The 24,575-nt window shown below is 41.5% G+C and overlaps 1 protein-coding gene and 1 pseudogene across 2 annotated transcripts in view; both read left to right on the forward strand.

The window, feature by feature from the left end:
* Positions 1-13,711, forward strand: part of LOC146796122 (stonustoxin subunit beta-like) — a 217,136-nt gene extending 203,425 nt beyond the window's left edge. The window contains exon 3 of one of the 2 annotated variants that reach the window (XM_085628492.1): positions 9,401-12,691. In XM_085628492.1, coding sequence (XP_085484618.1) covers positions 9,401-11,454 — 2,054 coding nt within the window. In that variant the 3' untranslated portion in view covers positions 11,455-12,691. Of the gene's footprint in view, positions 1-9,400 lie in introns of both variants that reach the window. The other variant, XM_085628493.1, reaches the window with a different exon arrangement.
* Positions 12,959-13,916, forward strand: LOC146796123 (uncharacterized; annotated as a pseudogene).
* Positions 13,917-24,575: the final 10,659 nt, after the last annotated feature.

A 24,575-nucleotide genomic window follows, 5' to 3' on the forward strand; every position in this document is an offset into this window, starting at 1 on the left:
TTACAGAAAGCTGAATCTAGTCACTATAAAAAATCGGTATCCTCTGCCCTTGATTTCCTCCCTCCTTGATAGAGTACGCGGAGCCCAGTTTTTCACGAAACTGGACTTGCGTGGCGCCTACCATCTGGTGCGTGTCAAGGAGGGAGATGAGTGGAAAACCGCTTTCTGTACTAAATATGGATTATTCGAATACCTCGTGATGCCTTTTGGGCTGTGTAATGCTCCGGCAGCATTTCAGTTTTTCATAAACGAGGTACTCCGAGATATGCTTGACGATTTTGTAATCGCTTACATTGATGACCTGTTAATCTTTTCTGCCTCTATGTCAGACCATGTTCTCCACGTGCGAAGGGTGTTGGAACGCCTTCGCGATAATCATTTGTACTGTAAGTTAGAAAAATGCACCTTTCACACACAGGAAGTGCCTTTCTTAGGTTTTGTCGTTTCCCCATGGGGTTTGGCTATGGATCCCAGTAAGGTTGCAGCGGTTCTCTCTTGGCCTGCCCCTGGTTCAGTTAAAGAACTACAAAGCTTTTTGGGCTTTGCCAATTTTTATCGACGTTTTATATGTGATTTTTCGGACTTGGCAAGCCCCCTCACCGCTCTGTTGAAGAAAGGTGTTTTGTTTAGTTGGTCTAGGGAAGCAGAGGATGCGTTTCAACGTTTAAGATTAGCCTTCACAAGAGCTCCCGTCCTGAGGCATCCGGATCCGGCCTTACCCTTTGTGGTTGAGGTAGACGCATCACAGGTGGCTGTGGGAGGTGTCCTTAGTCAAAAGGACCCTGTTATAGGACACTGTCACACTGTAGCCTATTTTTCACACAAATACACACCTGCTGAATACAATTACGCAGTGGGGGAGAAGGAGCTTCTTGCGATAAAAAAGGCCTTTGAGGAATGGAGACAGTATCTCTTAGGTGCACGTTTTCCAGCTACTGTGTACACAGACCATCGCAATCTCCAATACCTCAAATCCGCCAAGGCATTGTCAATGAGACAATTACGTTGGTCTCAATTCTTTGGGGAATATGATTTTACGATTCACTACAGGCCTGGGAGGAGGAACGGGAAAGCCGATGCTTTATCGCGCTTAGGTTTCACACAACCCAATGAGCCAGTAGAAATACCACACATCATACCCTCAGAGGCGATTGTAGGTGGGGTGTTCACCGAAGATGAGTTCTGCAAAAAGATTCGGCTGGCTCAAGCCTCAGACCAGATGCAGGAGGTGGTGGGCACCCACGAGACGGTGATGAACGATGGGTATGTCTGCATTCAAGGTGGGGTTGTGTTACCTACCCCAGAGTTACAAGAACAAGTTATGAAATGGTATCATACTCATCCTTTAGCAGGTCATCCGGGCATAAAGAAGACCATCCAGACTATTCGTGAACGGTTTTGGTGGCCCCACATGTCAAAGGACATTGAAACTTACGTCAGGATTTGTTCTACATGTGCCCAAACTAAAGCATCCCATCTCAATCCTGTAGGTCTTCTCCTGCCCTTGGCCTCTCCGCCCGGTCCCTGGCATACGGTATCTCTCGATTTCATTGTGGTGTTGCCGGTTACCAAAAGACATCACGATACTGTTTTGGTGGTAGTGGATCTGTTCACAAAAACAGCTCACTTTATTCCTCTAGAGGGTTTGCCCACAGCTATGGATTTAGCAGCAGTATTCTTACAGCACATTGTGCGTCTGCATGGTTTCCCTTCTGTTCTGGTTTCTGACAGGGGGGCCCAGTTTGTGTCTAAATTCTGGAGGGGCTTATGTTCCTTGCTTCACATAGATGTCAGGTTATCTTCTAGCCATCACCCTCAGTCAGATGGGCAAACTGAGAGAGTCAACCAGTGTTTTGAGCAATATATTAGAAACCAGATTTTGCAGTCACCGTCAGATTGGGATGAGTGGGTGTGGTTGGCAGAGATAGCATACAATAACAGCCCACACTCCTCCATCAAGTACTCACCTTTCTTTTGTTCTGCGGGGTTTCATCCTAAACTATTGCCATCCGGGTGTTCCCCAAATAGTCCCATTCCAGCAGCAGAGAATCTGGTACACAAATTAGTAGATCTACACAAAGACACTACAGAGAACCTTGACATGGCAAAAGTGCGATATAAGGAGGGAGCAGATTTGCACAGGAGACTGGAACCTATCTATAATCCGGGGGATAAGGTGTGGCTTTCCACCAAACATGTGACACTCAGTGGTTCACGCAAGTTCAATCCCAAATTCATTGGTCCATACAAGGTCGTGAAGGTAATCAACCCGGTGGCCTTGAAATTAGATCTGCCTGCCTCATTTAAGATTCACCCTGTTTTCCACGTTTCGTTACTGAAGCCAGTGGAGCCGGGCACCTTGTTACCTAAACGGCCCGCGCCCCTTGAAGTTCAGGGTGGCGAGGAATACGAGGTGGATCACATTGTGGATTCTCGTATAGTAGGGAAAACCCTCCAGTATTTGATGCATTGGAAGGGATATGGTGTGGAAGAACGTACATGGGAACCGGCTAGAGCTGTGCACGCTCCACGGTTAATTCGTCTTTTTCACCTACGATATCCTGATAAGCCCAACCTGTTGGGAGGGTGTTGTGGGGGGAGTGTGCTGTCATGCCCCGTGGTCCACGTCGCTCGGGGCATTGGTATTTAAGGGAACTCGAGACAAGGAAACGCGCTTAGCGTTCTTGTCTCGAGATCCCTTTGTGTCCCAACGCTCAGCTGCCTGACTTCCGTTTCAGGTTCTTCCTGTTTCCGGCCTCGTTCGTTTGTACGGAGCCGGCTCGCGGTAATACACCGCATCCTGAGTTCCCGCTGACATTCTTCCTTCACCGTGCCCGTTGTTCCACGTCTGCTGGGCGGACCCTTATTCTTGCAACTCTTCGGACCTACCAAGAGAGGTACCCCGGTAAAAACGACCCTGGGGGTATCCTGAAGGAATTGTTTCCTTTACCGTAGTGCCCGGGATAGTTGTCCTGTTCTCCTGTGCCCTGCATTCCGGTGCTACAGCGGAGTGTCCCCCAGGTTACCCTTGAGACCCAGACAGTCCCCCAATACCTTCCAGGCGTACCCAGGGAATGTCTATTCTTCACTCAATATAACTTGTATTATCCCATTGTCGTACTGACCTTATCCTCCCTTTATTTTACCCTTTATCATCTGCACTCCTATTGGGTAGTACCATGCCTTCCATTTGTCACTCACCTGGTCATTAGTACCGTTACCCGTATCGTGTGCCTTTGAATATTCCCCCCAGAAAGAGAGGATTGCACTTTCCCTCTCTCCTTCCGTTACCTGTAACTCCTTTGGGGTTTGCGTGAAACACTGGGTTGTTGAGCTCCTTCTCGCCAGAATCACGGTAAAGGCGCCTTTGCGCTATTTCTTTATTTCAAACAACTATGAATGTACTGATTTACTTTAACATATTATGTTATATGTCTCTGTAGATTACTTTCCACAGTGTGGCTCACACAGACAGAGTCCAAGGAGTTGGTAACTCCACTCTATCATTAAAAGAAGGGTAAGCAGAGATTAGCGATACAACAAGATACATAGGACTACGCTGTACTCTGTAGTGATGGTATCTTCTTTTCCGTATAGGGTTATTTTGCCATATGAATGCTTTCCTGGTTCCCACTAGACAACACGATCTACGGGTAGGTGAGGTTCAAGTTGACAAAATATCACAAAGGAGGGGATTGTTAGCAAGTGATATTGTTACATAGTGTTTGTCTTCCAGGGAGTACGCCAGTCGTATATCGAAGTCCTTCCCGTCCAGAAGCTGGTGACTCATTGAAGTGTACCCTCCTACCCTTGTTTTGTTTCCCTGTTTTCCCTAGCGCGTCTCCTGAGTTTCTAGAGTCTGATAGAATTGGGAGACCGCTGGGGAGGGCTGAGGACTAAGCTACAGGTTCCTGACGCTCCTGCGGAACAGCAGTTATCCCTTACAGTATAGGTGTATGAGTAGATATGATGACTGAGTACATGTATGAGTGACTATATAGATGTGTTGATGAATGAGTGGATGCGTATGTAGATTTTGGAATTACTGAATAGGTTGTTCTAACTGGTATTGGTATCTCTATAGTTTTCAAAACTTTAGTTTGTATTTTTCAATGTGTGTATCAAAGTTTATATTAGGATAAGAGGAGGTCTGCCACTCTTACACAAGGATGATGTCATGAGTGATGTCATTTGAGATGTCATCAGTGATGTCATGAGTGATGTCACTGACCATGTCATGAGTGATGTAATATGTGACATCATCAGCAGTGGATTGCGGGCGCGCGAGTTATAGTTAGCTGAACTAACTATAACTGGGGAATTTCAATGGTTTTGTACGAGTGAAATGTCCAGCTAACTATAACCTGTGTGAAACCTATGGTTTTTTCAGTGAATTTCCAAGGTTTTTTAAATGCTAATTCCTAACTATAACGTTTGTGAAACCTATGGTTTTTTCAGTGAATATATATATATATATATATATATATATATATATATATATATATATATATTCACTGAAAAAACCATAGGTTTCACACATCATCCAGTGAATATGTGTCTTTCTGAAAAATAAATATTTTTTATATATGTATATCTAATGGTTAATGGAAGAATAAATGAGTAAATAAGTGTCTAAATGGATGTTTTTTTTGTAAAATTAATTGTATAACTGACTTATTAACAGTATCTTATTGAATACAAGTATTAGTGAGTAATGTTTAAATATTTAAATATCTGTATCAGTGTCTCACTTTGTGTATAAGTGGCTGCATGGGTTGGTGAGTAGCTACATGAGTGTGTATATGGGTTATTAGTTCGTTCTTAGAGTATCAGTATGAGTGTCTGTGTGGTTCAGTGGGGGATATTACTTAGCGTGTAGATGCATGAATGAGTGACTCACTGTTTGTATGTGTTTTGAAGACAGTATGTGAGCAGGGCAGTATGGGTGGATGAGTGTGTGTATGGGTGAGTAAGAGAGTAAATGACTGTCTCAATAGTGTCTTTATGAGTAAGTCCATATGTTTTAAACTAGTATATGTGAGTATTGATGTATATAAGTGAGGATATATGAGAGTGAGAGATTGGAAGAGTTCCTGTATAAATAAGTATGTGTTTCTGTAAGTGATTGTTTTAGAGAGTAAGTAAGTGTACGTTTCTTTAGAAGTGTAGTGGTGTGTGTATAGCTGTATATGCAAGTAAATGGATGTTTATTTGCATGTGTGAGTATGTGTTTGAGTAACTCTATGTATGAGTGTAGGTGTGTAACAGGATGTATAGGTATATGAGTAGATATGATGACTGAGTACATGTATGAGTGACTATATAGAAGTGTTGATGAATGAGTGGATGCGTATGTAGATTTTGGAATTACTGAATAGGTTGTTCTAATTGGTATTGGTATCTCTATAGTTTTCAAAACTTTAGTTTGTATTTTTCAATGTGTGTATCAAAGTTTATATTAGGATAAGAGGAGGTCTGCCACTCTTACACAAGGATGATGTAATCAGTGATGTCATTTGAGATGTCATCAGTGATGTCATGAGTGATTTCACTGACCATGTCATGAGTGATATAATATGTGACGTCATCAGCAGTGGATTGCGGGCGCACGAGTTATAGTTAGCTGAACTAACTATAACGGGGTAATTTCAATGGTTTTGTACGAGTGAAATGTCCAGCTAACTATAACCTGTGTGAAACCTTTGGTTTTTTCAGTGAATTTCCAAGGTTTTTTAAATGCTAATTCCTAACTATAACGTGTGTGAAACCTATGGTTTTTTCAGTGAATTTGCAAGGTTTTTTAAATGCTAATTCCTAACTATAACGTGTGTGAAACCTATGGTTTTTTCAGTGAATTTCAAAGGTTTTTTAAATGCTAATTTATGAATGTATTATTATATTTTTTATATAACTATTTTACAATAAGCTACCTATGTATATAGTTATAGATTGACTGTATCCTGTAATATGGAATGGCTCAGCTCTTTTTTTTCTGAATTTGGATAAAGTTGAACAGCATAGTTAATATCTTCAATAAACTTATAAACACTTTATTTGTTTTTTTATGGGTTTTTGGCCGTGCGCGCACCGTGCGCGCACCGCCAAAATTAAACGCATTTTTTTTTGGCCAGCCATGCGCACACGGTGCGCGCATGGTGTGCGCATGCGTACGTGCTCCACGTGCGCATGCGTACGTCGTGCGTGCTCCGTACGCGCATGCGCGCGTACTCCATACGCGCATGCGCGCGTGCTCCGTGCGCGCAAGCGCGCGTGCTCCGTGCACGCACCGTGCGCGCACGGCTTGTCATGTGATTAAGAAACAACACTTTTCATTGGTTCATAGTAGTTTCAGTTCCAGAATCTTCCAACACCACACCCACTCGCCTCATTATTTCTTCTGATTCCCTGGGAGAAGGAGCTGAGCAGCTTTTCCAGTACTCCAGTACTTGAGAATGGCAGAGCAGCAGACATCTTCTGGGAGTGAGCAGGAGACTCTTGTGCCACAGAGGCAGAGGAAACAGAAAGACTCTTTTATATGGCAATTTTTCACTTTTCCTGAGGGTCAGAAGAAGGCGAATGCACATAAAGTCACCTGCACTATTTGTGGAGTGATCTTATCAAGAGGAAATACTAACAAAAAATACTCTTTTAGTATTTTCTCTATGATCAGGCACGTTCAAGGAGTACATCCTGTGGCTTTTGCTCGAGCTGCTAGAGACAACCCTCCAGCAGCTCAGCCGAGCACATCCGCAGCAGCTCAGCCGAGCACATCATCGGCAGCTCAGCTGAGCACTTCATCTGCAGCCGCACCTTCACCTACTTCTGTTCCTGTGGATATACACCCTCTATTCAAGATGGTGCATATACGGTGCAATCTGTGCAATGCTCTTCTCTCTTATGGTGACACCAGCATTAACCTGATAGAGAGGAAGATACAGCAGCACACTTGCTCCACGCCATAATTTTTTCATTTTTTTGTTTTTTTGTTCCTCTGTTCCTCCATTAACACAACGGCTCTTTTTAGATCCACCTAATATGTAAACACTTACACTTGATATTTAATTCTATTTTTTTTATGATTTTTTTCTGCCGTGTGAGCACCGTGCGCGCCCCGCGAATTTTCGTAAAAAAAATTAAATGTTTTTTTTGCCCTTCGGGGTCCTTCAGGGACCCCCTGACAAAGGCTAGGGGGTCAGGAACTCTCTACCCTGCCCCCTTTTCACGTTCTCTACCTTTCTTTTAAATGGAAACACACATTTCTATTGGTTGCAAATTTCAACCCTTTCCAAATGATTCCTACCCCCAACATGACTTCTACCTGCTAGCATAGCAACAGGTCATGGAACACTGGTGTGAGCAGAGAGGTCAGAACTACAGCACACAATGGGACAGATTTACAAGCCCCTTGTGCCACTTTAGCGTCACTTTTAACATGGAAAAAGTGATGCAAAAGTCGCGCAAGGGGCTTGTAAATCTGCCCCAATGTTTCTAATCCAAAGAGCAAGATTGCTTGACTTTTCAAACCTAACAGCAAATCCAAAGTAATGTTCTGTGGGAACACATTTTTCTGAACCGATACAAAACATGCTTTTAAAAATGTAAACATACAGCCTAGTTTTTAGTGTTGAATGCTCTGAAACAGCCAATGAGTTCTTTTTATTAAAAAAAAAAGTATGCAAGCCTCCATTTTACAACTATCTTTCTTTTCATATTGCCATTCTACTGAAAGACACCTTCTGAGTGCATCCAGATCTCCTTGAAAGATGTTCACAGTGTGGATTGTAGGTCATAGCTATGTCTTCTGGAGTGAAAAGTATGCAGAAAAAAGAGGTATTGTGAAAGACCTTGCTTTGCCAAATGTAGACATTAAATGGATTGGTCAGAGAGGGTTAAAGTGGCACCAATTAATGCCTTTGGTGAAATCCTTTCTACATATCCCACAGCCTAACCTTATAATTGTGCACTGTGGTGGAAATGACCTAGGCACTTTAACTGGGGTAGGTCTGGAAATGCTTGTTAAGGACACCTTTGTGCAATTGATGTCACTTTTTCCACAAACTACCTTTGTATATTCTGATATATGCCAAAGGCAAAAGTGGAACTGGTCCAACCAACATTGTCCGCAGATTGACAAAGCAAGAAAGCACGTCAATAAGTCGGTTTCTGCTTTCCTCAGAGACTATGGTATGGGTTCTATATACCACAACAACTTGCGTTACAACATGCAAGGCATTTATAGAGGAGACGGTGTACATTTCAATGATGAAGGGAACAGAGCCTTCCTCTTGAACTTTAGACTCTGCATCGGTACTTACTTGTAGGTACAAAAAACACTCAATGAACACAACGGCTCTTTTTAGAGCCACCTAACATCTAAACACTTAAACTTGATTTTTAAATCTATTTTTTTAATGATTTTTTTCTGCCGTGCGCACCCCGCGATTTTTTGAAAAAAAATAAAATGTTTTTTCACCCTTCGGGGTCCTTCAGGGACCCCCTGACATAGGCTAGGGGGTCAGGAACTCTCTACCATGCCCTCTTAAACAGTATAAAATGTTTTTTTTTTTAAGGGTTTTTCACCGTGCGCGCACCCCGCGATTTTTTTTTTTTTTTATTAAATGTTTTTTTTTACCCTTCGGGGTCCTACAGGTACCCCCTGACAAAGGCTAGGGGGTCAGGAACTCTCTACCCTGCCCCCTTTTCACGTTCTCCACCTTTCTTTTTCACTGCCACAGACTACGACAGACAAAATGGCGGCTGACACTTCCTGATTTCGACCGATTTGAGTGTTTACTGACATCTATCCACCAATCAGAATTACGCTCGCGCACGGCACCGTGCGCACACGGTGCGCGCCTATAGATATTTATGTACTTTTAACTGCAATTTTCTCAGGAACTACTGAACAGATTGACACCATATATGCAAAAGGCACTTCCCTGACCTGAGGACTACCTCTTTGCCAAATTTCAAGTAATTCTGTTCAGCCGTTCGGGCTGTACCTTCGACTAAAGGTCCTATGGGAAAATGCATGGGGAAAACACGTTTTGGGACCCCACTTTTTTCTCGGCCCCTGCTTGACGAATCACCCCGAGACTTTCAGGGTAGGAGCTGAGCGGAGCGCCCCATTAGTTTTTAAAATTTCGCGAGGATTCGTCAACCGGCGCCAAAGTTATTCAAAATAGAATTTTGAGATTTCCTATGGAAACTCGGTCCTAACTATAACTATCTACTGGCGACCGCCAGTAGATAATATATATATATATTATAATATATATATATATATATATATATATATATATATATATATATATATATATTTATTGTATCTCTCTAGGCTTAAAGAAATTCTATGCTGGAATTGATTTTAACATGTAATGTGTCTATTTGTATTCTACAGGTATTACTTTATGGAACAATGAAACACTTCAGATGGATGTGGGCACCAAGCCTCAACCAAAGACTGAATTCCAGGTCATCACCTCTGACAGCATTGAAGAGAAGGCTTCCTCTCTCGGTGTTTCAGCGTCACTAAAGGCCAGCTTTCTTGGCGGACTGATTGAAGTCAATGGATCGGCTTCCTATTTAAATAACAAGAAAACGTCGAAGCAGCAGGCGCGAGTGTCACTCCAGTATTCAACCACTACAGTATTTGAGCATCTGACTATGACCCACTTAGGACGAAAAAATGTCTCTTATCCTGATGTGTTTGACCAAGGCACAGCAACCCATGTCGTGACTGCTGTCCTGTATGGGGCACAGGCTTTCTTTGTTTTTGACTGTGGATTTTCAACGTCAGAAAATATCCAAGATATACAGGGAAACCTTCAACTAATGATAAAAAAGATACCATATATTGCTATCGAGGCAAAGGCCTCTCTTACAATTAGTGAGAAAGATATTCAGAATGCGCAAACATTTAGTTGTAAATTCCATGGGGACTTTTCTCTTCAAAGCAATCCTACTAATTATCAAGAGGCTATAAAAATCTACTCCACCTTTCCAAAATTGCTTGGTGAGAAGGGAGAAAAGGCAGTTCCAGTGAAGGTCTGGTTATATCCACTCCAAAAACTGGATAGCAAAGCTGCTCAGGTTGTACGTGAGATTAGTCATCAACTAGTTTTTGATGCCCAGGCTGTCTTGGAGACAATGTCTGAGATTAACATGCAGTGCAATGACCTGATGAAGCACCCGGCTGCCGCAACGTTTCCAGAGATCAGAAGGAAGGTCCAGCAATTTCAGGAGCACTGTATGCAGTATACCCTGACTTTCCAGAGAAAGCTGGCAGAGACTTTGCCATCTATCCGTGGAGGCGGGAAAGAGGAACAAGCCTTGGTGGATATCCTAATCAGCCAAAGGCAATCGCCATTCAACTTTCAGTCTCTGTCAGAGTTTCTGGATGACAAACTCCAAGAGATGGATTTTGTGAATTCCTTCCTTACTATCCTTAAGGATGTGAGAGCAATATCCACAGAGAATGACCTCAACTGTATACTTATGAATCCCATGACAGAGTATGTTATGGCATTTACATTCACCTCATTGAAAGATGAAGAGCTATTCTTATCAGATTTGAAAAACTGGCTTCAGGCAGAAATCCTCAAGAAGATAAATAACAAGAAAGCACAGAGTATTGTCTACAAGAAGGAGAATACAAAACAGTGGATCAGTCAGGCGAATATTTCCAAAACTACAAGGAAGTATGTCATGGCATTCCAAGAATTTTTCTTTCTTAATGAGTCTAGCAAAGCCACACAGTTCATTGTGTCATCAGTTTTAGATCAGAGTAATCCTGGTGCTTGCATTTATCTGTATGAAGCAGGAGATCTTTTGTGTAGGAAGTTTGAGCCTCCCTCCAAACCCAATCCACCTCTGACAGGCAGAATAACACACAATAGTGTAGAACTCACCCTCAGACCATCAGAGTTTGGCCAGGAATGGATAGAGATGTATAAGATAGAGTATCGATCTACAAATGAGGAAAAATGGGTAGACATCAGAACAGACCAGAAATTGGAGACATTCACTATAAAAGGCCTCAAACCTAATTCAAAATATCAGTTTCGCTACTGTGCCGTGTGCAAACCAGGACTCAGTGCTGTCAGTGATATAACAACAGCCTCAAATACTCTTCCAACCAGTCCACCCTGTACATTAGCAGGCACAGCCATACACCCACAAGCCATAACTCTCTCATGGAAGGCCCCAACTGTCATTGCAAATGGAGTCACTATCACTGACTATGAGATAGAATACAGACAGACAAGAGGTGGGGGGATAGAAGAGAAGAAAGGGGGCTGGTTAAAACAAAAAGTGGGAAAGAAGCTTGAGACTTTCACAATTAAAGGTCTTGATCCAAACACATCATACCGATTCCGAGTATATGCTATCTGTAAGGATGTGGTAGTCAGCACCCCAAGTGAAAAGGCTGTTATCATTACATTAGATGACTGACGAGGACCTAGAATCGTCACTAGTACAATGCAAGAAAGTAAATGAAGACCAGCCTTCCATCCAAGAAGTGCCAGCCACCTTTGACCCAGATGGAGCATACAGAAAACACACAAAAGAATAGAAATAGCGATTTCAAAAAGCGATTTTTTCCGAATCATTATTTGGAAAACGCTATGCATTAAGTATGAAACTTTATATTTCATACTTGGGATTCCTAGTTGGTTGCAAATCGACCTACCTCATGTATATTAATGAGATAGGTCGCAGTTTGGCACCCATTAGAAATTGCAGCCATCACAGGGATGGTTGCCTGCTGAGGTCAGCAGACTACCATGTCCGTGATTGCTTTTGAATAAAGGGTTTTTCTGTTGAAAAGCAGCACGTTTTCCTTAAAAGAAAACAAAGGAAAACAGGATGCGTTTCAACAATAAAAAGTGAAACGTTTTGTTTTCATTTTTTAAGAGCAGGCAGTGGTCCGTGGGACCCCTGCCTGCTCTTAAAAAAGTTTCCCAAAATCCACAAAGAGGAATGGGGACCCCTTTCAATTTGAGAAGACGTAAAGTGCGAATGTTTTGAGACCGCATATCGATCTCAAAACATTCGTACATACTAATGCGATTCGGTAATTGGAAGGGATGCCCTTCACATGCCCCTTCCAAAAACCAAATGCAAAGCCCAAATTAGGATTCTGCAATTTGGGCTTTTAACTTTTTTAATTTTTTCAGTCACAAACAAGCAAATTCCTGTTTGTAAACAAGAAAAATGCTTTATAAATGTGGTCTTTAGTGTTATCTGTCCAAAACATGTTCAGGCCATTCTAATTCATTTCAAGTTCAATAATTCAGCTTTATTTGCTAGTAATGTGGGTACAGAGAAGGTGAATGCTGTTAATTTCAACAAAATGTCCTGGAAAATGGGAATTAGGAGCAGGGGCGTAGCTTGGTCAGTAAGACTGTGGGGTGTGAGCTTGACATTTTCCAACAATCATGCAGGCATTTTGTGTTAACTATTATATGAGAAGCCACGCATGAGGGGAGCTTCAGGGCCAATGGAAAGAGAAAGGACAGTGAATTGTGAGGGGTATTTTAAACATAGTATTTTTATTTTGTAAACTACCCGTGTTTTAGGAACTTCAAAACAGAAGATTGTGTGTGTGTGTTTTTATCTGAATGAGTCTTTAAAAATCCTAGATAAAATCTGGCAAACACCTTACCATACCTGACTGAAAGCACTTGTACCCAACTATTTACTTAATAATACATCTATTAGGGGTTGTAACATCCCAAACACACCCCCCCCCCCGAAGCTACACCCCTAATTATGAGCATGCAGACATTTTTTACGTCGTTGTCCAGATTTCAGTCAAAGAGCCAACGTTTAACCAAGGAATGGAATGCAAAGGAATTAAATTTGTAGAGCGCACTAAACCTGAAGGTGTCATAGCGCTAGTGCACGTAAGGAAACAACCACAGAGACCAAGGAACTACACTCATGGTAGCAAAAAATGGCAGGTTGTAAGTTGCTTACAGAGCACCAAGAGGCCCTCAAGGAGCGAAGAGAACAGGAAGTTTCTGTGCAGGGCCTGCAACCGCAAATCAAAGCTAGAAGAGATAAGGAAGACACAGCATGCTCTGGAGCAGCACAAGAATGAGATGACGGCCAATCAAAACTTTGAGTATGAAGTGGAGACCACCAAACAAAATAAAGTGGAGATTATAGGCCTACTAACAAATTGTATCACATGCCACTACACTTGCCGCCATCCCTGCGGCATTTCTGCTGATCGTGAGAAACATGTGTGTGCTTCAATGTGTAACGGATATAGCATTGTTTGTCCTGGAAAGTGCATATGGAACCTTCTCTACAATCAAAGGTATACATTTGAGCATCATATGGTTATAGAGAAAAAACCTATGCAGACCCCAATGATGCAGACCTTAATATGAGAGTGCATCTGGTGAAGAGATGACAGCAGAGGTTTTTTATGAGCTTCTCCTTGAATATGCTGTGGTAGAAAATACTGTAGCAAACCTCATTGAGAAATCTTGATAGAGCATTTTCAGGTTCCAGGATATTACCTTAAAGCCCAACCCTCTTGCAACTCCAAAATACATCGATCTGATGATCCAGGTGGAGGAGCAGGACCTGAAAGCAGGGTACAAAAACAGATCAGATCGCTGCGTGTGGTCAGGGAGCAGGCTGTCCTGATCCATAATATTGCCAATAACGAGGAACTGCTGCCAAAAGAAAGTAAAAAGTACACACCTATGCAGAAAAAAAGTCTCAGCATGCTAATTCTATATGGAGGACAATAAATATGGTAACATCTTATTGTAGATATTACCCCGCCATGGCACTGGCAGTGTCAACCATTGGGGCGACTATTAATCTCAAATGCTGTAATACTAAGAAAAGGCTTTATGTTACGTTGTAGTCACTATTTGCACAAGTTGTTCCTATGCACACACCATCCCACAGCACCCAAGCACTTGGACCGAAGAGAAAGTTAACTTTTGCTCTTGACTTGCATGCTTTTGATTGGAGGAATAAATGTTCATGCGTGCACTGATATAAGAGCCTTCTTTTCTGGTCTACCAAGATTTTTTAAATCCCAAACATTTTTTTTTACTCACAGCTATCCAATAAATTAACCAGAATAAGTCTACTTAAAAATGTTTGAAAGCATAAAGGTTGGCAGGTACAGAGAGCTGTGAACAAGAGCCGTGATTATACACCACCACCCCCCCCACCGTGCAGCCACCTTCAGTGATCTGTTTTGCACTTGTTTTTCTCAACCATATAAATGCGCCCTCATTAACTATGCTTCTATATTATTATTTTTCTTTGTCTGTTTTGCTCTAGTTATGGTTTAGCTGATAGAATTTGGGGCAGGTGCATCATACCTCTCTTCTGCATATTGAACCAATGAATAGATAAGCCTAATTTATAGTAACACAATATATTTCAATATAACGATATTTTCTGAAACGCTAGAGGGGAGGGTTGAAGTGGATTGGGTGACATAATAGGCTCATCTCTGAAAAGCTAGAAGAGCTGGAGCACAGTAAGTTGAATGTTCTGACCCGACATGTTCCTTTCATTGGTCAAGCTTACTCGATTTCACTATGCTGTAGGCGAGCCTGCCTTTGCTTATCAGGGGAATTTACAAAGATAACAAAAATAAAAATTTGCCAAAGAGGCATGCTTTTTTCCCGCAAGACATTAGTACACATATTGGGCGAATTGTGTATGTGCAATTATGAACTCTCTTGCCTCAAAGTGTCACTTATGAAAATAAACAAGAGAGTCATCACTAAAAAGTTCCACATAAACTGAGACATAGTGAGAAAGAGGGTACTATGTATTATATTGGAGAAAAGAAGGTGACATCAAACCCAGCTGTATTGAAGCAATGGGTCCCAAGGGCCATGATTGGCGAAGGGGGAGGAGCTTCAGTTGTCTTAGTGACACTTATGACCATGAGGTAGAAAACACCCCTTTTTGATACCTACATATATATATATATATATATATATATATATATATATATATATATATATATCGCAACCTGCCCAGCTCCTTCAGGGCTCCCATCTTACTTCCCTTAATAATATTTCATTATTATTCTTGTAACTGCATCATGAGTTTTGCAATCTCGACTGGTATAAATGCACAGTTAATTATTTACGTTCGCTTGTAGACAGCTTCAAACTGCAAGATTAGCATAGTCCAACCACTCTTTCTTTATTAATACATTTTCTGTTTGCCATTGCATAAAGATACCAAAATGTATGGCAGTGTAATACATAGGAATGTGTACTTATGTCTCCTGATTAAATACCAATAAAAACATAATAAAAAATAATGGTATTGAGTAATCTTATGATATGACTGATGATAGTTTCTATATGTTGTGTAATAGTTTGGCCTTGTTATAAAGCATACTTTGAACTACACTGTTACAAACGCAAGCATTTGTAAAGCCAATAGGTTTTGTCTTTATTGCACTGTGATATAATTACATTATCTGGCACTTACTACCTCTGATAAGGCACTAAAGCACTTTTAAGCCAGACACCATGGTTCGGAACTCAAGGTTAATAGTTAATCTAGTGGTTATTGTTTGTTATTGGGATTAGTTTTGCATTCTTCTCAGGGAAACAATTCCATGAATGTATTCCAGTTTCCATGTGATAAATTAAATGAATAGTAGTAAGAACAGGTATCAGAGTTAATGCAGATGTTTGGGTGAAGTTATTGGATGTGCAAGAGGAGAATAGCTATTATTATGCGGCAGTATTATAACTTTCAAAGAAGGAGAAGTTGTGATCTTCGAAATGAAGAGTGAACTATTTGCAGAAATATAATAATAGGGTTAAAAGCAAACATGCATGTGACTTAAAGTAGGCTGTACTCAGAGAGGGGAAGACGTGTCAAGGATGGAAAGTAAGGAACCGGTTGTTTGAAAGAAAAAAGGACAGATTACAAGCAGAAGTTTTAAGTCAAAAATAAATTTTCATTCAGGGTTTTAGGAATTTAAATGATAATTTTTGAGATAGCACACAATCCAAGAATGGAAAACTGTAGAAAAAAACATTATTTATGTGTACTAGAATCAGGTGAATATTCTATCTGCTGCTATACAATCAATCAATCAATACTTTATTTGATTTATAAAAAAATTCATGCAAGTGCAGCAAAAAATATAACACAGATATTCAACAAGGCAAAAATATAAATATTGACACTGCATAAAAACGTAAAGTGCCAGATCAATACTGATCTGTAAAGCCCCATATCAAATATTGACACATTTTAAAGAAATTCATTAGAAGCTGAAAGTTGTAGATATAAAAAGCAGGCCTAGCCGGATAAAAATCTAAGGATAAAAAAGAGATTTTAAACACTTTTAGCAAAAGTTTTATAAAAAAAAGGACATATCAATACAATGAGCAAGGCATCATATTTAGAAAGACGATCACAAGTTCATGTAGGTTGCACAGAATACTTATACCAGGTACCTTTGGGATAGAGCAGCTGATGAAAGGGATCCAATCTAAAAGAAAATTCAAGAGACAACGCTGATGAGTAGGCATTTCAAAAAGAAGATATGGCTCTATCCCGTGTATTGTTTTACTAAAACAAACTTTCTGTAGAGGGACTTGGCTAGTGCTAGAGATCTCTTTCAGCTGTCGTTCTTTGGTAAAAGGACTCTTTCAGCAATACAACAGTTTTTCGATAATACTTAGAGGATGAAAGTATAACTCTGGCCTACCTAAAATTCAAAAATTCTCTCTAATAAACACCAGCCAGGGAATATAACACATGTTATCTAATTTCATAAATCTAAAATGATTAGCCTGTTTAAACTTAGAGAAACGTTTAGCCAAACAGCACACCATAACACGAGGGATCGCAACGGGATGTAATCCACAATGTAACTCATACCTAGCTCTTCTTGTATTATTTCACTTGGGGTATATTGCCCCACCCCTAAAAGACTCCTCAAGTATTTATTCTCTGCTACCCTTAGAGGGTCTAGATTTGTATAACCCCAAATCTCACACCCAAAGGTTGAGATAGGGATACATTTGGCTTTATAAACCTCCAACATCATTTTGAAACTTTTTTTGACCCAGTCGAGCAGAAGTTATTAACTCCGGCACAAGCTCTTGTGAGATTACAGGTATTCTTTTTTATTAAGGGTTGCCAGCTCAATCTCGAATCTATTAAAATACCTAAATATGTAAAATTATCAACCTTGCTTATAGTATGTCCCTGAATGGATAGCATAGCACTTTTTGTGTTTTTAGGCCCGAAAACCATCACATGTGATTTATTAAAGTTAGTACGCAAATCCATGCTACTCATAAAATCCTCAAAGGCATCTAAAAGCTGCTGCAGGCTTCTAGAAGTATGGGCAATTAAACAGCATCATGAGTATACAAAAGGGCCATGAGCAATCTGCGCTAAGCTCTTGGCACGTCAATACCCGAGACAAGGAGTGCATTCTCTAGGCGATTAACGTAAAGGGTAAAAAGAAAGGGGGCCAAGACACAGTCTTGCCGGACCCCCTTTCTAAGAGCAAAGTGCTTTGAGGATTCGCCGTTACTACCATAATGGATCGAAGCCATCAACCCACAATGGAGATCCCTAAGAAGGTTTACCAAAGTCGCATCCACCCCCATGGAATTCAGCTATGCCCAAAACTTCTCTCTGTTGACTAAGTAAAAAGCAGAGTTGAGGTCCATGAACGCTAAATGAAGGGATCCTTTTTCACCTGCACATATTTATTGCTAAGGAGCCTTATCTCCAGGCAAAGACACTATAGCATCTCCGACCTCTTCCCATTGTAAGGTCAGTCTAGCACCCTGTGCCAGGGTCAGAGAAGAAAATGGATAATCCCCAGATATAAAGTGGAAAAAGGATCTTCCCAGGTCTGAGCAGAAATCACCGCAGCTTGGTCGACCACCTTATCCTTCCTAAAAAAGGGTGGCAACCCCCTTTCTAAAACTGGGTGCTATCTTTAACTGTACCCCCCAAAAGAAGATCCTCCCACAGCTCTATCTTCAGTTCCTTCTTCCTATTATTTAACAGCTGCTTTATACATTGTCCTGTGTTGTCTTACCTCCCTCCTGTCCCTAGGCTTTTGTTTTAGCTTTGCTAAAAGTACCTTACGTGCATTAGCACACTTGTTATCAAACCAGCAACAGGGTACCAAGATATCCCTCCTAGCTGGCCCTGTAAGGGCAGTACTAATATAAGACCCAATCTTATCATAGGCTAACAGGATACTAAGACAAGAGGCCTCTGGATTCAAGCAGGTCTGAATTTCTAAAACGCAGGATGTAACTAACTTAGTAAAAAAAGTCTCAGGAATAATTTTACACCACTTTAGTCTACGCCCCTGGTCAATTGCCTTAACCTGTGATTTAAAGTAATCATAAAATTCAGACTGCCCTGTTTCCTAGTAGAAGCCAGCAACAAGTGGATTATGGTCGCTGGCCACATTCCAGCCTACTAAGAAAAAATTAAGGGATGAAAACAGATCCTCTGACACATAAATGTAGTCAATATAAGATCCCTTACCAGAGTCCTTAAATGTAGGGACACTATTTCCTGCACTCTCTAAGCTCATAAGGTTCACCATATTACATTTCACCAACAAAGCATTAATTAAATCCCTTGATGGGGATGCTCAAGATGAAATCTCACAAAAAGTACCGTAATGGAAAAATGTTAAAGATGAAATTCAAAGTGCACAGAAACTGCACCTATAAAAAAGTTTTAAGTTTAAAGACGAGAACCCTCACTCACCGTGGTGGTGACATGCTTTATCATTGGGTCCCCTCTTACACACAGTGTCCGCAAGGTACACTGTGTGGGCGACAACTCTCCCTTCGGAGAGGAGCTTGAGGTGTTCTACACTCCAATGTGAAACTGTGAATGACCTAGTCAGATAGGAAATATATTTACTCCTATCGTCACACTACTTATTTTAGATCCATCCATAAGGGAGAGCTAAAAAATAATTGTTCTCAATTTAGAGATGGTTTTAACACACATTTGATATTATTTTGCACTCTGCCCCTCATTCACAGTTTCTCAAGCTCCTCTCCGAAGGGAGAGTTGTACCTTGCGGACACTGTGTGTAAGAGGGGACCCAATGATGAAGCATGTCACCATTACGGTGAGTGAGTGTTCTCGTCTTTAAACTTAAAACTTTTTTATAGGTGCAGTTTCTGTACACTTTGAATTTCATCTTTAACATTTTTCCATTACGGTACTTTTTGTGAGATTTGATAAAGGAGTAGTACCGTGTGTGGGCATTAATTCTCCATATTGACCTTTTTGTGAGATAACAGATGCTTAAGATGAATTCAGTCCTCATAATCATCTGTCTCAATATCCCCTCCCCCATATAAATATCAACCACCACAGGGGTGTAAGTTAAAATCCCCAGGGATCAACAAATTAATGTGAAACCTTGGACAACCCGCTGAAAAGGAGTGCAAAAATGTACTTAAAGAAGACATCACGTCCTAAAACCTCCACCCCGTGGGTTGCATTATAAACATTTAAACACATAAATCTAGTGGTGTTCTTAAAAGATAGAGGAACACAAAAATATGAGGAGAACTATCCATAATTTCTTCCACTTTATAAGCTAAATTAATTTGACAAAAGTCACAAGGCCCCCACTAGCTCTTCCATTAGATGAAGAGGAAGCCTTGGTTGAAAAGAGACATAACCATCTAAATAAAGTCCCCCCCCCCCCATTTCCCAGGTCTCCTGTAGTGATATGATATCGTACGTAAAAAGAGTCTTAAACCAATCGGAGTCTTCAAGTGTCTCCCGCAAACCTGCTATATTCCAAGACATAACCTTGAGAACCCTTACAGTTGACAAGCCCCTGTGTATAGTACTTGGTATAGACTTCACCCCTGATCTTGATCAGAATCTAAAAGTGTGTGATCAGGGGTCCACAGACAGTGGGAGAGTAATCACATGCAAAGTGTGAGTAACCTCCTCAGAGGCTCCACAAACTGTATCATTATCAGGACAGACACTCTCCCTACGGGGCTGTCACTCAATAGCTTCCAGCCCTTCAAATGCAGCAAATCTATTTTGAAGGGGAAGCAATGGTTATAAAATGGGCAAGTTAGGTTGCTGTTTGGAAGCTGGAGGCCACCAGACCTAGGAGTGGCTATTGTCATGTGTCTATAAAAGAAGCCCTATAGCAAAATCTTAATCTGGCTTGATTTAACCATACCTGTCCTGGCTAAGTTCAAAACTTCACCGGCAACCATAGAGTTCCTAAAAACCACCACAATGACATCTCCATTATAATGATTTTATACACAGCCTATGCCCCCTGACTGTCGGGCAAAAAGGACCTCTTTACAAAAGTCCTAATGCAACACACATTTATATTCAACCAGTGAATAACTTTGTTCATGAGAACCCTTGTAGTTTCAGGTCTATCAGCTGGTATACTTAGTGCGTTGGCTAGGATGACCACATAACGGCATGATGCTGGGGGTTGATCAATCACAGGTAAAGAGTCCAATAAGAATTAGTCCTTTTTCCCTGCTTTACAGGGGGGACTGGAAGAACCTGATCACATTTATTCTGTACAGCCCTGGCTCATGCTGAACCCGTAGCTGCATCCAGATGATGAATATTAACAACCGAAATATCCTCTAGATCACCAGCCAGATGTAAAAAGGTCGATGTCACAGTGTTAGGTGGGAGATTGAGCCCATTAGCTTTGGGAAACTGACCCTTCTGGGAGCAGACACATCCACCTTCCCTACTTATGTCCATATTCAGCAAATTAGCTTCAATGATGGCACGCCGGTCATATACTGGTCGTAATTTGGCGTCCAACAGCTTACCTAAGTGAGTGCTCATATCATTCCAATGTTTAGCCCGAAGAACCATCTCATTCACAGGTGTGATCACTGCCTCCGCCCTCATTAGTGTCACAGGTTTATACTTAGGTTCAGAGGATTTATATTTTTGGGCCTTTTTCCGACGTTTGACCACAGGACCTGTTTCAAGATCAGGATACAGGGAGTGAGCACTGGATACAGTTCCATTTTCCATACCAACCTCGCCAACCCCAACCATCAGATCCCTACTGGCAGGCCCCTGATTGCATATACTTACATTAGTACTTTTCCTCACAGACAAATTTGCACTGGGGGCCTTATGTACCCCAAGAGATGAGTGCTCTAAGCTGCATGTAGATATGGGGTAAGTATTAGAGGGCAAGGGCAAAAGATGAAGCCCCTCTGACGTAAGTGAAAGATGTCTCTCTGCCAGCTTAATTTCATTAGAAACCAAATCCACAGCTCGAGTACAAAATCTGTCAAATGTGGTATGTGAATGCTGTGAAGGTGCTACTCCAGAGGCAACCTTTCTCTTGCCCATGTTTATCAAATAAGTAAAGAGAAAAAAAACCTCAAAGTACCTTAAGATAATGGCCACACGGTGCCATAGGGCGTTAAAGCCTAAATCCAAGAGAGCAGGCCCAGTCTAGCCTAAGACGGGCCAGTCTTGGCCCGGTCTTCTCCCAGGCAGGTGCCCAGGCATGGCCCGCGTGCATCCTGCGCTGCGGGTGATTTCAGGTGCTTTTGAGCACGTAAGCGCAGCCCTTCACTTACCTCGGAGTATGCTGGGGGACGTAGTCCCATGCCAGCAGGGCCACAATAAAGAAGAGCAAAAACAGGCTTGCACCCCGCCTGGAAGCACGTCGCGCGCCATGGGTGATGTCAGGTGCTTTTGAGTGTGTGAGGTCAGCCCCTCCTTCACATTGGGGTATGCTGGATGACGTAGTCCCACTCCAGCAGGACCACAACAAAGTAGAGCAAAAACAGTATTGCACCCCTCCTGGAAGCGTGCTTAGGCCAGAGACACTTGTGACAACAATCAAAGCGGGAGAGCAGAAGCAGGAGTGAGGCATTTTGAATTCCCCAGCCGTAACGACGGTGACGTGCTGCTAGAGCCCGTGGCTCTGACTCGCGGCAGGGGCAGAAATAAGGGCATGCAGTCTTACCCCCTCCTGAGTTTGGCACCACCCTGGATCGTGTCTGAAGCTAGGCACGACTAGACCACAGCTTTAGCAAGGGCAGCTGATCAGCTCAGGAGTTGGAACTGAAAACCAATAGCTGAATGCATATATGGGGGAAATATCTAGTGCTTCAATCTATCCTCAAAGGACCAGTAACCTTAAGATCATAGCAACGTGGCAAAATGTACAGGGTAAATAATGCAGGCTTCAAAACTGAGATTCTACAGTTGCTGGAGCAGATGTCTTCTGATTTCAACCTTTGAAGTTTAGCTCACAGTTATAATTAGAAAAGCATAGTGGGATCCATTTTGGATGCTCTTGATTTAGTATGGCCCACAATTGGGATGAGAACAGCCTCCTCATACAGTAGAAGCTCACTGCATGCATTCGTGAAACACATTAAAGTGAGGAGGATGAAGATAGGACTACCTTCAGAAATTCCATGGAGGCTTTGCTAGAAGGGCTTGCAGATGAACTCTTCCTGAGTATTGCCATTCGGTGGATGGTAGGTGTGAGGGTAGGGTTGTATTTTCTGTTGTTCAACAAACTAAAGACATAAATGTATTGCATGGATCTATGCAATTTCGGTAGAATGCCTCTAAGGAAACAAGTGTAGTGCATTTGCTAAAGGCTTGCATGTGCTTATACTTAGGACTACAGCCCAATAGCATGAGTACTTTTTTCTTCAAATGTAACAAACTCACCTATGTGTTAGGTGAACTCAAATAAATGTGACACAAAGCCACACAGAGAGGCAACATATTCGTTTATATCAAAACTGGAATATGTGGAATATCACATCACTGTACAGCACTGGCAAAAAAGGGTGGACTCTACCACTGACTGAAACAGCTGTAAAAAGCATGCATAGCCCTAAACAAGCAATGGCCTAGCCAATAGGTCTTGCTTTTGGGACCTTATAAGTGTTTAGCCAGAGCAATTGGCTTTGCCAATGTCTTTAAGCTCTGTTGTAAACTGTGTGGCTGCTGTGAAGCATGTTGAAAATGTATAATAAAAAAGTGTTATAAGCATTTTTGTTACCTTATATATATAACCAAGAAGACATCATGTGCAACTGAACAACCCTATTAAAAAAAGAATTAACAAAAAATGTCTTCTACTTTTCTTGTCCTTGTAATGCTGGCATCTTCTTCCTGCCTGTTGTAATGCTTGTTTGTTATAGCTTTTTTTGTTATTGGGGGGAAAATAAACAACAGGAAGGTGGAGGTTTGGAAATAGTACCTGAATTACAACACGAGAGATGGACGGACACTAGGGGAGAATCAATAGATGCCAGATTCCGAGGGCAGAATGCACTTATGGCATTTGGACATATTAGAAACTGTGTGGCCAAAGTCTGAACTCAGTATAATATAATAAATGTAGAAGCATTGAGGCCAGAGATAGAGAATGAAACACAGATGTAAGAGGGTGTGTGTAGGGGGAAGAAATAAACATATGAGAAAGGCAGATTGAGTTAGTATGAGAGGAAAGCAATAGAACAGAAAGAATGGTACAAGTTAGTCAGTGATTACAGGTAATGATGCTTTCGTCTGACCTGCACAGAGGAACCTTGAAAATAAGAAACCAGTCATTTATTTCACTCTTCAAATATAGTAAGTGAATACTCAAAGTCAAAGTCAAAAAAAGCTTTATTATCGGTTAAAAGCCATAAAAGCACATATTTACAAAGATTTAAATAAAACATACCAATATCCCACAATGCAATATATTCATGATGAAGAGGAATACTCCTAAAATTGTTTTTAAATACAAGTATAAAACCAGCAAATAATCCTATGCAATTTAAAACATAACAGATAAAAGAGAAAAATCAATCCCTTCACAAGTTAATATCAGGGAATCCCAATGATATGCTGGGTCTGTGGTAACGCGGGTGTAACAGATAATTGTTTTTTAATTTTTGCGCCTCTGGCGCACCACATGGCCCAGAGGTATCTAGAGGTCGCAAAGACAATCAGGGGGGTGGTGTCATATTTAAATATTCTAAATGCTTCCCTGTAATCCCTGAGACCCAGTGACTTACAAAGCTGGACAATCCATTTAGCTCTAGCCCTGGTGTAAAGAGGGCAGAAGAGCAGAACGTGCAGATCCGTCTCTTCACAGCCATCACATCATGAGCATAAGCTAGAAACGTGTGAAGCGACTGACCACTTGTTTGTCACTGCCCTCAGTGGGAGTGTCCCATGTCTAAATTGGACATAAAGTTTCTTCGCTAGTGAGGGCTGAATGTCATCCAAGAATTTCTCTAAGCGGTAAGTATCCTTCACCTCCAGAAATCTGTTGGTCAACCTCCCCAGGGATGGACTAGAACATACAAGATCCATTCGATATTGATTGAGTAAGTTGACCAACACCCTTTTAGGCATCAAAGGACATGTCTGCTCCGGAGAGAGCCAAATGTCTCCCCTACCCAGTGCATAGCAGAGCTGCTTAACATATTTTAGCCAGGGGATTTTCCCTACCCCCCTTATGGTCATTAAATCCCTTAGGTCATCCCGGTAGCTTAGCAGTTCTGGGGTAG

The sequence above is a fragment of the Triturus cristatus genome, chromosome 10 (genome assembly GCF_964204655.1).
Source record: "Triturus cristatus chromosome 10, aTriCri1.1, whole genome shotgun sequence".
Lineage (NCBI taxonomy): Eukaryota > Metazoa > Chordata > Amphibia > Caudata > Salamandridae > Triturus > Triturus cristatus.